Source organism: Humulus lupulus, chromosome 6 (assembly GCF_963169125.1).
Source record: "Humulus lupulus chromosome 6, drHumLupu1.1, whole genome shotgun sequence".
In the NCBI taxonomy this organism is placed as follows: Eukaryota; Viridiplantae; Streptophyta; class Magnoliopsida; order Rosales; family Cannabaceae; genus Humulus; species Humulus lupulus.
The window spans coordinates 52631473-52648134 of NC_084798.1; the positions used below are offsets into that span (position 1 = coordinate 52631473).

Consider the following 16662-nt stretch of genomic DNA (forward strand, 5'->3'; position numbering starts at 1 on the left):
CGGTATTATATCCCGAAAATACTAATTAAAATCCTTAATTAATTTTCAAGAAAATAAACTCTTAATTTTCCTTTTATTTTTCTTAAGGTTTTAAACTTTAAAAACCGTTTTAAGAAAATAGCCTAATTTTATCTTAATTAGGAAAACCGTTAAAAATTTCTCATCTTGGCTAGTTAATTTTTATAAAGTCAATTAATCAATTTTACTTACTAGAAAAATAATTCACTTAATTATTTTCTCAAAATATAGTGTTTTAAACCATCTTTTAATTTATTAACTTATTAATAAATCAATTCTTTTATTTTTTGAAAGAATAAAAATTCTTTAATAAAAATAATTCTCACTAAACTCAAAGTGGTATTTTAGGTCAAAATATGTTTTCAAGACTTACCAAATTTTTATCTTGCAATAAGCAAAATTTTACTTTTTACCTTAAGTTCCAAAATCTCATTTTTACACTAAGTGTGAAAACCCTATTTTTCACATTTTTAACTACATACTTTGTTAGATCATAACTTGAAATTTACTTACCCAATTGTTACCAAAATTTCCCAATTCTATTTTTGGTATGTCATTTAGGTCTTTGTAAAATCTTAGGTCAAAAGAAGCATTTTTTATTGGTGAAATTATTTTCCAACAATTTGGTAAAAATGACCTTATTTCCAAGTCCTTAATTTTTCCAAACTTTAGCACTTAATAACTTTCAAACCGTTCAGTATTTTGTTACCAAATTTTACAGTGGAATACCAGGTTATGCCAAGATTATGCCCACCAAATTTATAAAAAACTGGGTTCATTTGCCCTATACAGTGGCTGTCCAAACTTGGTTCCGAAATTAAGAATATGAAAAAATAGTTTTTTACCAAAACTTTGAAATAGCATAACTCACTAATTTTTAAACATTTTTGAGTGTTTCAAAAGCTCAATTTTATGTACTCAATCTAAAAAACATCACAGTGCAATTGAATTTTACAAAATCAATATACAGTGGATGCTTGACCCCTTGAAAGTCACAGCTCAAAATTTGTATTTTGTTTTAGGGTTCTCACCAAAACCCTTGGGGATTTTGGTCCCTATTTTAAAAAATCAACACACAAGCATCATAAAAATTATAGAGCAACTACCATAGCCTTATTTAATCACCAATAAGAAAATCTAAGTGTTAAATGTACAAAATAATTCTTAAAAATAAAAACCATACAATAACAACCATAAAAAGTAAACTTTTTACCTCTTGTTGTTTTTGCTCTAGGTTTTGATGTTCCTACTAGCTTTCAATACCTTAACCAACTCCCCCCAACAACATAGATAGTTAGCTATTGAAAGAACTATGGTTAAAAACTTTACAAAGTCAAGTTTTTTGAAACTTTACCTTAGGGAAACCCTTCCTAGACGAAAGCTTAATGCTTCTAAGCCTTCTTAGTGTTCTTGAGGTTGAAGATAGAGAGAAAACTTGAGAGAGAGTTTTCAAAAAAAAGATGAGAGAGAGTGGTCATTTTTTTTGGGGGGGGGGGGGGGGGGGGTTAGAAGGGTTTATACAACTCTGAAAATATCCTATAAACACTTGAGTGTTTTACTACCCACTTGCCTATTTACCCTAATACTTAAATAAATGGGATTAAAGTTAATTAAAATTTTGTCAACCCAATTAGTCATTCACATGGCCGGCCACCACTTAGTTTATATATGTGTTTATATATATATATATATATTTTCTTTTTATATAAAGCTTAGAAAAATCCAATTTGACTTCCTATAACCTTTTTCACTCTTGTTAAGTTTTAAAAACAAAACTTAACACATCATAATTAAATTAAATGTCTCTCACATTTAATTTAATTAATCACACAATAAATTTTAACCTAAGGTCCATTCATGGAATAAAATTCCCCCATTCGGTAAAATTAAGCATTTAACACAAAATGCCTTAAAATTTCCATTTTCCTTTAGGTTTAGTATTTTTGACCAAACTTAAAATTTTTTGAATGTATTTTTATGCCCAAAATATATTTGCCATAGTTTTTCATTTTATTTTACGATATTTTTACCTGATCAGGGTTTTTGTGTCGGTCCAAGACTGAAAATCTTATCTTGACTTTTAAACACAAAATTCATAATTTGCCCAGCAATAACTCATGGAAATAAATTACAAACAAATATAATGTTTTAAAATATTATTCTTAACTCAGGGAAAAAAAATTCCGACTCAAGCCATTTCAAGGTACCCAAAACGCAGGACGTTACAATACCCCCTCTTGCAACCGATGCTAATGTCGGAAAGACACAAAGTGGGTTCCACAAGTCCCACAGGAATAACCGATCCAAACCTAGTCATTCTGTTAGGACCGCAACTTCGAGCTCTGTACCGTCACCGAAGTGCTCAACCCACTAATTATCACAGGAACCATCATCAGCATGTCAGTCGGTCGGTCAGAACTGCGACCCCCATCTCCATGCCTTCCGCACTTATTCCCAAGAATGCCCATAACAACCCATCAGGGCGAGCTGAGACAAATTCACAGAGACAAAACACCTCAGTGAATCCTCCTGCACCTCAGAGAACTCGGGACATCGGGGTAGAACCGAGATGAGTTAATTTAGTTCTTCCTGATGGAACGAGGATAGCCTCGCTGATAAGACATCTGCCATCGTCGGCTAGACATCCTACACCAACGCACCCACAAAGAGACGCTCCCGCTCGTGGAAATAGTAGGAAAAATCCTCCCCTGTCAGTAGACACTTACGTCCCACGGGCACGTGCTGATAATCCATGTCCTCGATCTCAGCCATGGGCTGTAAGTTTCACAAATGGTAGTTACTGGATAGGGAGCCAATGTGGAGACAGGTCTGAAAGCAACCTGAGGAATCATCTTAGCTCAGCACAAAGTCCTCGTTTCGATCGACATCTCGATCTGCATGATCATTTGAATTCACAAAGGAGGTATTTAGCTCGCAATGATGATATGAGTTATACTCGACATGAGGGAGGTCCGTATATTGTACGCGACAATGGGAATGTCCCACCTAACCAAGCTCGAACTTGGAGGGATAACAACCCATCAAACACGTATAATAAGATGGGAGCTGGTGAATAACTCCCAGCTAACCTAGAGACCAAAGACCCAACCCTCGAGCGATTAGCTCTGATGGAGGAGCAAATGAAGAAGCTCTTATCTGTAAAAGGGATTGATGATTGTGACTCCGATGAGGAGCTCAAACCTTTCGCCCCGAATATTGCAGTAGTTGTAAATCCTATTGACTTCAGGATATCGAACATGCCAACATTTGATGGAAACACAGATTCGTCCAACCACCTCGGGATGTTCAGTACATTGATGATGGACCACAATGTCATGTTCAACCTAAGATGAATCATGTTCCCCACGACTTTGATCGAACCTGCCAGACAGTGGTTCAAAAAGTACAAAAAGCATTCAATAAGTTCTTGGAAGAAGTTGTCTTCTGAGTTCAAGAGGGCGTTTCGAGATTCAAAGGCAACTTGTGTAGAGGCCTACTCATTGGCCAACATAAAACAGCAACCTGGTGAGTTCTTGAAAGCATATATGAGCAAATTCTACAACGTTGCAGCACGGGCTAGAAACGCTAATGATAGCTCCAAGCTCATGGAAATGAGAACTGGAATCCTTGTGGGAGGTGATTTATGGCAGGAGCTCCAACGAAAAGGGGTTAAAAGTGTAGATGAGTTTATGACCTGAGCTCAAGAGTGGATAAACTTGGAAGAGGCGCGATTTGCTGTCGCATGAACCGGAAAAGCCCTTATTCAGCCTGCTGGAGCGGTGACAGGAGGTGCAGCTACGACTCAACCTATTACCCAGAATAACCAAGCGGGAAACAATAAGAGGAAAGGGAATGGTGAGGGCAACCAGAACAACACAAAGAAAAAGAAGTTCGGGGAAAAATTCAAGCCCATTTATGCCACCTACACTGGCCTAACGGATACACGAGAACACATTTTCCTAGTAAGTAACCAGAGCCATTAAGGCATCAGAGGGTGAAGAGAGATCCCTAAAAGTTTTGTCGATACCACAATGACATTGGTCATAATACCGATGATTGCTAACAACTGAAGGATGAGATTGAAACTCTTATATGGGCAGGACCGTTAGCCCAGTACGCCCGAAACTGAGTTGCTCCCAATCAATCTACAGGTCAGAATTCTCGTCCAACTACAAAAAATCTGACAGGTCAGTCGAGGACTCAGATGGATCAGATGAATCAGAACCAAGCCAACCCTCCCCCAATAGTAGGAGGAGATATAACTACTATTGTCGGAGGACCTCATTTGGTGGAGATATAACTACTATTGCTAGAGGACCTCAGCTCTTGTCCACGAATAGGTGAAGATAGATCTGAGCTCAAAGCTGTGGAGGAGCTCGAGGAAATCAGTATCGACCCAGAAACACCTTTAAGGGTTGTAAAAGTTGGGAAAAATCTTGGAGCTAAAAGGAAGGAGATGGTCGAATTCTTGAGGAAGAACCTGGATGTCTTCACCTGGTCGCATGAAGATATGGTGGGAATCAGTCAGAGTATAATAATGCATACTTTGAACTTGGACAAGAATGTGCTTGAAAAGTCCCAAAAAAAGAAGGCTTTTGGGGAAAGTATGGTCGAAAGCATTAGAAGAAGTAGCTCGCCTACTTAAATGCAGATTTATTAGGGAAGCAAAATACCCGATCTGAGTTGCTAACCCCGTTCTGGTCCTGAAGCCAAATGGGAAGTGGAGAAATTGCATTGATTTCTCCGATCTCAACAAGGCCTATCCTAAGGAATGTTTCTCATTACCTAGAATTGATCAGTTGGTAGACACTACTGCCGGTCATGAGCTCATGTCTTTCATGGATGTGTATTTTGGATATAACCAGATCGTGATGAACCCTGCAGACATGACTAAGCATAACGTATACTGCTACAAAGTTATGCCATTCGGGTTGAAGAATGCTGGTGCTACGTCCCAACGATTAGTCAAAAAAAAAATGTTTGCTAACCAGATCGGGAGAAACATGAAGGTGTATGTTGATGATATGCTTGTTAAATCAAAGACTGCAAGTAACTATGTACCCGACTTGGAAGAATGTTTTGGCATACTAAGGAGGTATGACATGAAGTTAAATCCCCAGAAGTGCACTTGCGGAGTTTCGTCGGGAAAGTTTATGGGGTTTATAGTCAACACAAACGGGATAGAGGCAAATCCAAACAAAATCAGATCGTTGTTCGAAATGCCTTCGCCTAGGTCGCACAAGGAAGTACAAAATTTAACAAGAAAATTGGCAGCCCTAAACCGCTTTGTTTCAAAAGCCACTGACAAGTGTCTCATATTTTACAACTTGCTCAGAGGAAACAAGAAGTTCGAGTGGACCAAATAATGCGAATAGGCATTTCATGACCTGAAAGCTAATTGGATGACCCCCCGTACTATCAAAACCGACGTTTGGGGAATGTTTGTTTCTGTATCTGGTTGTGGCAGAAAATGCGGTTAGTGTTGTGTTAGTTCGAGAGGAAAATTGGGCACAAAAGCCTGTGTATTATATAAGTAAAAGACTTCTCGGAACTGAATCCTGGTATCCATTTATAGAAAAGCTCACGTTCTGTCTTATTTTGGCTTCAAGGAAGCTCAAACCATATTTTCAGTCCCACACTATCCATGTCTTAACCGACCAACCTTTAAGGCAGGTTCTGCAAAAACCTGAAACGTTGGGATGTTTACTAAAATGGGCCATCAAACTCAAGCAGTTCTAAATATTATATATGCTACGCACAACAATCAAGAGTCAAGCCCTCGCTGACATTGTGGCTGAGTGCACAAGTTTTCAGGACGAGCCGATAAGAGAACCGGTGTAGGAATTGTGGAAAATCTTCGTTGATGGATCCTCTAATGAAAACGGATCGGGAGCTGGGATAATTTTAATCTCACCCGAAGGGCATCGATTCCATATAACTCTCAGGTTCGGATTCAAAGCATCCAACATCGAAGCCGAATATCAGGCCTTATTTGCAGGGCTAAGGGTGGCGAATGAGCTAAATGAAAAGGCGATCCAATGTTATAGTGATTCCTAGCTCGTAGTCAATCAGATATTGGGAGAATACCAAGCTCGCGGTATCAAGATGGCGGCCTACTTAGCCAAGGTTAAAGGTGAGTTGTTTGAATTCAAGTTTAGCTTCATTGAAGAAGTACCCCGCGAGCAGAATTCCAATGCTGATGCTTTGGCTTGACTTGCTACCACCAAAGAGGCGGATACACTAAATGTGGTTCCGGGGGAGTTCTTGGAAAGCCTGAGCATAATAGCAGAAATGGTTAAGGTCAGAATGATTGACATAAAACTGACCTGGATGACTCCCATAGTGGAGTATCTCACAACCGGAAAGTTACCTGCCGATCAAAAGGGTGCAAGAAAGCTGCTATATCAAGCTTTGCGATATGTTATGGTTGAAGGGATCTATATAGACGAGGGCATTTGCTACCTCTCCTACGGTGTGTTCTGCTCGAGGAAGCGCAAACTATTTTGTAAGAAATACACGAAGGCTTCTGCGGAGACCATGATGTGGGGAAAAACCTTGCTCTGAAGGTACTGAGACAGAGCTATTTTTGGCCCACGCTGACAAAGGACTCGATCTCGTATGTGCCGAAATGTGACAAATGCCAACGCTTCGCCATAGTTGCTCGAGTAGCTCCCATTGAGATAACCCTGATCTCATCCCCTTGGCCGTTTGCAGTATGGGGAATTGACTTGATTGGTTCTTTGCCAACAAGAAAAGGAGGAGTTCGTTATGCTATTGTCGCCGTCGATTACTTCATGAAGTGGTTGGAGGCCGAACCTTTGGAAACCATTACCTCGAAGAGAGTCTTGGATTTTTTCGTAAAAAATATCATATGTCGATTTAGGCTCTAAAAAAAGATAGTGTCTGACAACGGGACTCAGTTCGATAGTGATCTCTTCACAAACTTTTGTGACAAATATTGCATAACCAAGAGTTTTTCATTGGTAGCATACCCACAGGCTAATGGGTAGGTCGAGGCAGTCAAAAAGACCCTAGAGGCGAGCTTAAAGAAGCGATTAGATGAGGCCAAGGGACTATGGCCCGAGCAGCTCCCACAAGTACTCTGGGCCTATAGAACCTCACATTGAACCTATACGGGACATACCCCTTTTTCTCTAACCTTTGGAAGCGAGGCTATGCTCCCAATTGACGCGCTGGTGATGACCCACAGATAGAAGACCTTTGATCGAGATCAGAACCACGAGCTACTCAGTGCATCCCTTGATCTAATCGAGGAAAAACGAGAAGCGTCACAATTACAACTCACCCATTATCACCAGAAAACCATTCATTACTTCAACTCAAAGGTAGAAGGTCGCAGACTCGGACTAGGTGATTTGGTTCTCCGGAGGGTGTAGTTTTGGCAAGTAAAGGTCCCAAGGACGGTGTGTTAGGGCTGAACTGGGAAGGACCATACCAGATTAAGGAGATCCTGCACAAAAGGACCTTTAAGCTAGCTCGATTAAGTGGAGAAATAGTTCCACGGACTTGGAATGCCCCCCACCTCACAAAATACTCTCAATAATTTTGTTGTCTTTATTGTTTTTGTAATTATTGTTTATGTAAGGCTTATATATAAAATCCATTTATTTTTAATAACAATTGGATTATTACGTAATCAATTTTGTTGTTTTATTATCGCGGGCTCACTTTGTAAAAGCAACCTAAAACATTTATAAGTTTTGGTTGCTTGAGGGGCACAAAACCGAAGAGATCTTTTAAAAGAGTTCGGCGTATTCAGATTAAATCTGAAACTTCGAGTTTGGAAAAATTGATTATTCAACAAATTTTTAATGCTGGGATTTTCAAATTCCGAACACGAACTAAGATTGAGAAATTTCTAAAACAAATCCCCTGGAAATAACCAGGTCTGAGGCCTGATTCCCAACAGGTACAATGCTATTAAGCAGACTAAAACCTCTAGATAAGATCAGGTCCTAGGTCTGATTCCTTACAGGGGCAATCAGACTGGAAAAATCTTAGATACAACGAAGATATCGACTAAAATTTGTTAGTCGATCCATCCAAAATCTATCCCGATCTAAAATCAACCCCTAAGATTTCGAGTGTATAAGAATCCAATAATTCACAAACATGAGAAAAAAATAGACCAAGGGGAACACGAATAGATCACAAATTAAATATGTATTCAAAAGCATATAGTTATCTCGAGGAGGGAAAAAACCTCAATCTGAGCCCAAAGGCGATTGTTTTAATCCCTAGAGGACTTAGTTACAAAATACAAAATAAAGAAAAGGAATCATTGACCTCCGTCGACTTGCTTGGAGGATGTCACTTCCTCACCATCCCCATCAGCAACATCGGAAGCCTTGACGGTCTCAGAGGGTTCCTGTGAGAATCGAATCTTGAATTTCGCAAGAAAAGGTTCCCAAAACCTTGGCTCCATGAAAGAGAAATTCCCTTTCTGGTTGAAAGCCCAGCACTGTTAAAGCATATCCTCCATTGAGTTCGACGACTCGGCAAGCTCCAACCTCGCCTTCTCGATCTTCTCCTTGGCTTTGGCCTCTACCTCGCCAAGCTTCTTTTTGAGGCCATCATTCTTAGCCTGCATTTGTTCCAATCGACAACTCACTTCCATGACCTAATTCTTAGCAATCTGCTCGCCTTCCTGGGAAGCAGTCAGGGCAGCCTTTGCAGACCATTCGTTCTCTTGGGCAGCGATCAGAGTGGCTTTGAGCTCATCACTCCTAGCTCAAATCTGAGCAATTCCACGGAGTTGAGCTAGGACAGTATGCAACAGGAAAAGGCAAGTCAAGGTTAGTACAAAAAAAGAGAGAAGGAAAGAAAAAGAAATGGTAGAAGAATGAGAGGGGCTCACAATGAGGTTCATGCCCATGGCGGACTCAAGGACATCTTCGGGAGTACACTCCTCCATGGCCCTTAGATCCTTAACATTGGATTTATACGCATGGCCCACCATATGGCTTGCCATCTCGTATACAGTCCCCAGAAACACTTCGAGGATGCTTGCCAGCTCGAGTGTCTTTACCGGGATCTGAACAAAGGGAGCTTCGCCTTGGATTACTTGAGGAACTGAAGGAAGTAAAGGTCGAGGGAGAGGAGAAGGAGCCTCGAGAACTGTGACTGTTGTCACTAGGGCTGGGGGTTGAGTTTGTTGTTGCTGCTTTTGGGTGGAGCTGGCACCTTTGTCTTTGACCAGAGACTCGGTGGAAGTTCCAGTCTTGGAGGCATGTTTCTTTGGCAATCTAGGCTTTTTTACCACGGGTCCAACTTTGACCTCGCCAGCCTTGAAGGCACTCCTTAGACTCGAGGCTATCTCTTCACCTGAAAAGGAACAAGCAGAAGATTTAGATACAAGGGATAGTTAGTCAAAGTAATGCAAAGACACGAACAAGAGCAAGAACCCTACCCTCCAAGCTAGGGGAGGAATCTACTACGATCAGCTCAGGGTTATGAGCCAGACTAGGTATAACCTCTAACTCCTGGACCACCGGAGGTGTGGGGGGGGGGGGGGGGGGGGAGAGTCTAGAATTATTACATCCTGGGTCCTAAGGGGTTTAGGCTCTTCTTCCAAGCTAGACTCATCTACAGGCTGCCTAAAGCCGGGGGCGAATACACCCCAACGTAAGGAAGGCCATGTCCTACAATTTGTCCCATATTCCTAAAAAATGGAGGACCTAAAGTGGAGGGTGTTGTCAACCACAATGGTGCATCTGGGGTAATTATTGTTATAGCGTATCACAAAATGATCCACACACTAGAGGAGTGTTGTGTTCAGGTCTGGGTCAGCAGGATGTCGACTAACGAGCTGATGGGGGTTGAAGCGATTAGCCTAAAACTCGCAGCAACCCGATCTAGTTCTCTATATGGGTTACCTTGGCCGGAAGTGTTGGCTGCTGCCCCAGACACAACTCGCTCTGGATTAGGGCCCTAATCATCATCAGGAGCTCTTTTCTTGCGTACCAGTGGTGCCGCATCCTCTTCCTCCTCGATTTCTTCAATGGTGGGGAAGACTTCTTGAGGATGAGGAAGCTTGGGGAGAACGGGAGATGGACCTCGGGTCCTGATAGCTAGCGTCAGGCCTTTGCGAATCAGGTTGCAAGCCACCATGGTAGCATCATTCACTACCTGTCGGAAGTTCTTCTCCTTCAAAGGAAGGCGGGACAACATCTCGTATTGACCCCCAAGGATCTCAGACCAATCTGTCCTCTTGAATATAGTTGCACAAGGAACAAACTCAGTTAGAGGGATTAAACTAATAAAAATGAAAACGATAAGAGAGTTCGTGTACAAAATTCATAAAGTTTGGAGACTTACGAGGGCAGTTGAAGTATCGGTGATCGCAATTCTTGAACCCATTTGACATAAAAAATTGGTCTTTATAGTCAGTTGGGTGGCTGTGGAGGTCAATAACGGAAGCCGAGTTGGGGAAGCGAGTGAGGTAGTAAAAGCCATCACCTTGCCCCTTCTGATCAGGACTGGCCTTGAGGTAGAAGAAGTACATAATATCAGCCAGGGTGGTGACCTCCCACTCGTGCCTCAAAAATAGATATTTTAACCCTGCCAAAAGTCGATACGAGTTTGGGGGGAGATGGAACAGAGCTAGTTCGATGTAGTTCAAAAAATCCATGAAGTACTGGTCTAATGGGAGGAAAGCACCTGCCTTCAGGTGCTCATCACTCCAAGCCCCAAAGTCATCTTGAAGGGGGTCACAGCTTCGCTCTCCTTCCAGCGGAGGTCAGGGGAGGAGGCCATCAATTCCCATCTCGATCCCATGGCTCAGCAGTATTTTGTTCAGTTTCCCCTGCGACGTTATTTGGGACACGATGTACTCGGCTTCAAAAAAAGCATTCGAGTCGACAACAAGTTCCCTCTCCACCACTGGGCCGAAGCAAGGAATTGGAGATTCAGACGTGATCAGCTTGTCTTTATTGTTGTTCTGAGTAGAGGAGCTTGCGGCATTTTTCTTTGGTGGGGCCATGATCTAGCTCGCCTAACGGCAAAGCGGCTTATTAGTGGCAACCTAAGACAATTACTAGCTACGATGTTAAGAGTACGGTGACACAAGGGTTTGAGTGGTTTAATTTTGGCGATTCAAAATTTACACAAGCTAAGAAATGTCCTAACATCAACGCGTGGTTCCACGCGTAGTCCTAGGCCACACGCTATGAATTCGGGAAATTCCCTGACACTTCGGGATTCGTGTGTCAGATTCGCCAGACCCACTACTTTTCTTTTTGAAAGCGGTTTATGCAAAACCACTTAAGAAATCGTGACCCTTAAGCTACCCAGAGCCAAACCTGAAAACCTCTCAACTTCTACATCCAAACAGGTATCCTAATCGATTCATTAGTGACATTTTCCTTGCAAAACCCAAAAAATTTGCCCAGTTTTCAAATACCTTATTTCTAAAAAAAATGTGCCCAGTTTTCAAATACTTTATTTCTTAACAAGTCTAGCATCGTTCTTTTAGCCTAAACCAAATCCTATTTAAACTCAGACATGGCCAGAACACGAAACGATACTGAACAAAAAATATTTTTTGAAGTAAAAACCTCATTGGAAAATAAAGAAGTGAAAGATTCAAGACTAGATGAGGAAATACTTACAGTTTATACGTTTGTTCGATGAGAATGTCGATGCGTCCACAAGCAGGCGCTTGAGAGCTTCTGAGAATCTGAAGGGCGATGAAGGTTTTTGGAAAGAGTTTGAGAGAAAAAGGGATTGTTGTTTTTGAAAGGAAAGTTTTTGAATGTAAAGGTGGTAAGGTTCAGGTCTGATCTTCCTATTTATACGTAAGCTTTGGGAATTAATTTGGGCTATCAAATTGGGTCAGCTAGAGATCCAAAGGCCAAGATTAAATGACCCGTGTGGCAGCAAAAAGTTGACAAGACAGTTGTCACAGTCCTCAAAACCTGAACAGACGCCAAATACAGACGACCACGTGTTCAACACTCGAGTCGTAGGCAGGCGCGATTTTACATGACAGAAGCCTAAAAGCCCATACTGTGCGTGTGAGAAAGTGATGACGTCAAGCACGAGGAGGAGCTTGGGGGGAAAATGTTGTACCCTAAAAATTAGCACGTGTTTAATCACATAGCTAGGGGAACAGTTGGCAGATGAATATATGGAAAAAGCAGATGAGTAGAACATCTAGCTAATGATGATGTGAGCAACTCGAGTTAGGACTTGGCAATACAGTATTTAGGTGATTGGCAGTTCGTCTCTTAGGATGACGGTCCAGTTCGAGACATGTAGTGGCCGGAGCCCCTTTAGGGCGCTCTGAATATGTTCAGCTTGTGGAAACTTGGTCATGACGCATACTGAAGGATCGCAAGAGATTCGGAGGCATTCTATACGCTCATTAATGTCCAGATTGTATTGGACATTTATTATCCGAGATAACATGAGTATATTCTATTATGCAATCGTATCCCTATATAATTAGGAATTATCTTGATTAAATGTTTACCATATTTATGCACACGGTTACCTAAACGTGTCCAGGAAATTTCACTATAAATATTAGGGATAATGGACATGAAAATGGACAACTTTTTTGTAATACTGAAACTCTGCAAAAATTGTGAGAGAACAATAATATTGTCTCGTGGACTAGGTGAATTTTAACCACTGAATCACGTAAGATTGTGTGTGTTCATATAAGTTCATTACGGTTTGCAAATAAGCACTAATACTCTTATTAGATTTCTAAATCTACTATTGGCAAAAAATCGCATCTAAAGTTATAATAAAAGTTTACACCATTTTGGATCCTATGTTTTGTAAAATGTTAAAATTAGGACCTTAAAACTTATTTTAGTCAAAATAAATTTTAATATGACCAAAACACCCTTGCATTTATGAATAAATGAATTAATTAAAACAAAAATATAATATTAATTAAAACATACATTTAAATTAATAAAAAATATTGTAAATTATTATTCTTTTTTATTTTTATTTTATTTTCTTTTCAAGATTCTTCATCAAGACTAGGTATCTTGAGATGAACACCTAATTATGAAAAAATATAGAAAAAATTATGAACTTACACCACATAAAATTATATATACGTCATACTTCATAAATTAAAAACAAATACATTTATTTATAATTACACTCCATATATTTCCTATATGTTTTCTAATTTTTATTAATTTAAAGGTATGTTTTAATTAAATTTTTTATTTAAAAAAATATTTTTAATAATTTTTATTTTTAATTTAATTTTATTGAGTATTAAATTGTTTTTTGTTTTTAATTAATCAATTAATTAAAAAATGCAAGGGTAATTTGGTCACATAAAAATATTTCAAGTTTAGGGTTCTAATTGTAACCTTTTACAAACACAGGGTCCAAATTTGTACTTTTACAAAACATAGGGTCCAAAATAGAATTTCTAAAAACGTAGGGCCCATACTAGTATTTTTACAAAACATAGGGTCCAAAATGATATAATTCCACCAAAAATATAGTGGTGAAAAATATATTTTAATAATAATATAAAAAATAATTTTACTTTTATTTTTTTTATATATTTGTTGACGACGTTTTTCGTCAACTAAAACGAAGAACAATTAAGCAAATTACTAATTAAGAAAGAAAAAAAGAACATAGATTTTTTTACGTAGTTCAATAGTTAAATCTACCTAGTCCGTGAGTCATTTTTATTAATGTGTCTGCGTTAAAACTTTGAGAGCAATTCCACTAAGCTTTCATACAAAATTTGTGCATGAAAATAAATGACTACAATCCAAGGTATTTATAGACCTAGTTTCAGATACTCTCCTCCATGATTTTAGGAGGGAGTTATAAAAATATCTTATTTAAATTTGAATTACAAAAGACTCAGTCAACAATACAATATCTAAACTAATTCTCGAAAAATAGGGACAATTTACTTGAATACTATTTTATGATTCTTTTCAGCGTAATATTGAGTTGATATCGATATTTTTTGAGCTGACATACGTCATTTATTCTTTTGAGCTAACTTTCTTGCGTTCGAGCTCAAATAATACATTACTCCGTAATCACGAAAATATTATTGATGGTAACAATATTTAATTATGAGCTTATTTGTGATATCTCTGAGCTCACTCTCCGAGCATAATTATCCCGTTCTCGGAAACAGGGTATAACATTTGCCCCCTCAAAAGTGTTTGCTCGGATCCCAGTAGAAGAGACTTTTGAATTTCCCTCGTCGAAAAATGTGTCAACCTACTTCACTCGAGTGCGTATACATGGAATACCTGGATTGGTCAATGTGTTGTACTCGATTTACTAACGGTTAGTATTCTCATGCATCTTTGCCGCCGTTTTCCTCAAAATCCCATTTGTTGGATTTCAATCTCACAATCAAGATTTTTCTTGCTTTTTTCTTTATATATACCATCTTCCTCTTTGAACGCATCATTTCATCATCTTCTCAAACACTCAAAACTTTTTCCTCTTAAAAACCAGAGAACCCGACACACCCAATCTCTCCAAAACACCCTTATTCTTCAAGATTTTTGGATTTGTGCTCTTCGATTGCTCTCCGCGCACGCATTCAACCAACTTTTCAATTAAGTTTTTCAACTTCGCTTAATGTATAAAATTTTCATGTGTGCGTTCTTCTGTATCAATCCTCTATTCTTGATGTTCTTGAGATTTTTTAGGAAAAAGTGTGAGTTTGATCTGGTTTGGAGTATAAAAACACATAATAAAGTTGTTTTCAGGTGTAAAAATTCTGGGAATAGGAATTGCTTTAGTAGCGTATTGAGGAAGCTTCAGACTAGGTTTTTTTTTAGAGAAGTTCAATAGTCCGCAATTTGGGTAATCCTGCCCAGATTTTTAGGGATCCGTAGTGTGCTCAGATTTTTAGGGATCCGAAGCTTTAACTGTCACAACATTCTAGTCGTAGTCCGAGCTTTAGGCTAATCTAAGCTCGTAACTCGAGCTTTTTATCCTTCTCATACATATTCTCTTTCGAGCTATATTCCAACCCAAGAGGACCCTCACCTTTACTCTCTCTTGGTAGATGTCACGTCCTGATTTTGAGAAGGAAGGGTGAGGGTTCTCAGCTCGGGCAATCCCGAACTAGAAACCTAGTCCCTGACCTGAATCTCACTTTTCTCGAAACCAAAGGTTAATCTGAGAATACCACGAGAAATTCGAGAGGGAAGATATCTAATTAGGGAGATCCAAGAAGGCAAAAGAAAAAGACTTCTCCTTGCTGCCCAACCCAAGCCTTCCTCTGCTAACAAAATCCCTTTAGCTTGTCCTCTGGATCCAACTCTAACTGCTTCTATTGTCTTTCTCCCAGGTGAGCTTGAATTTGATATCATGGCTACCGAGTCTTCAACCTCAGTAGGAAAATCCAAGCAACCCTAAGAGGAGTCACCCATCCCTGAGTTTGGACCCTCAATCAGCACAAAAGTCGTCATCCCCAAAGCCACTTACTTCGAGGTTGAGCACTACGAGTCCTCGATTAAATCCATCAGACAAGTGTCTAACATCCTAGCGAGCCATGAACTTAAGATTTCTGTCTCACTCATCTACCGAACTCCCCACGAAGGTGAACAAAGCTGTTTTGCACCCAGAGAGAACAATCCAGATGCTATTGTTAGGCTCAGAGCCTGGAGCGATTACCACATGAAGGTCAAAGCTCTCCATCCTGTGAATCAATACTTCAAGAGCTTCACTGAATGGATTAAGATAACCTATTTCTAGCTCCAGAACAACTCTTACCGCATCCTTGCATCCCTCAAATGGCTCTACCACGAGCTGAAATGGGAAGAACCTTCTCTGCTGGAGATCATTTTCCTGTACTGCGTAAATAGTAACCCTCCTCGGAAGAAATGAGGTGACGGGATCTACTATCTGTTGAGCTACCCAAATGACAGGAAGCTGCTCAAAGATATTCCCAACTACCCTCCTAATTTTAAAACCAAATTCTTTTGGAATAATGGCCTCCAGACCTCCAAATACTACTCCTTTCAGGGCATTCGTAAGTTTTGACATATATTCTTTTTTTTTACAAGGTTTTCTTCCTTCCAATTAGATCATCTAATTCATTCTTCCATTTCTTGTAGCCGTCTACGACCGAACTGATGCATCTCTAATGATGCAACGATGTCGAGAGGAGTTAAGAAAGCTCCCGTATGGGAAGAGGTCCCTTAGTTACCTCCTAAATGAAACTAAGCTCTGAGAATGTGATTTTCTCAGTGTTGGCGAGACCATGGTTGACCACATGTACCCAAAGTACGAGTCATAGACAAACGTCCCCGTCCCAGCTCCCAAATCCAAAAAGAGGTCCTCATACCGACCTAGCTCCTCCTCCAAAAAATAAAAGAATAACTCGGATAAGGATGACACTCCCCAAGACGAGTCCCTAGCCGAGCACACAGATGAAACCCCTTCGACCTCGGGTGAAGGTAATCTCTGAAGCTGAGCAGGATGGTCTCCTAACCTACTCGAACATTCCCCTAACCTTTTAGTATCCTTTCAAGATTTTAAATATAACTTTCTCATATGGTCGGCGGTAGATCGAATTGTCCATAGGTACGATAGCGGGTTTGTAGAGAAACAAGTTAAGTTCACCTCAGAGGATATTTGGGAATGGCCTAGCTACCAATT

General features: G+C 39.9%; 1 protein-coding gene across 1 annotated transcript; it reads left to right on the forward strand.

Annotated features, from left to right (window-relative positions):
• Positions 1-3374: 3374 nt before the first annotated feature.
• LOC133785088 (uncharacterized) lies at positions 3375-3716 on the forward strand. Its single transcript, XM_062224347.1, has one exon. It carries the CDS (start codon positions 3375-3377, stop codon positions 3714-3716), a length of 342 nt encoding a protein of 113 aa, XP_062080331.1.
• Positions 3717-16662: the final 12946 nt, after the last annotated feature.

What these genes read in the sequence shown, in the direction of transcription:
- LOC133785088 (XM_062224347.1), top strand. Translation starts at nt 3,375, where the DNA reads ATGTTCCCCACGACTTTGATCGAACCTGCCAGACAGTGGTTCAAAAAG.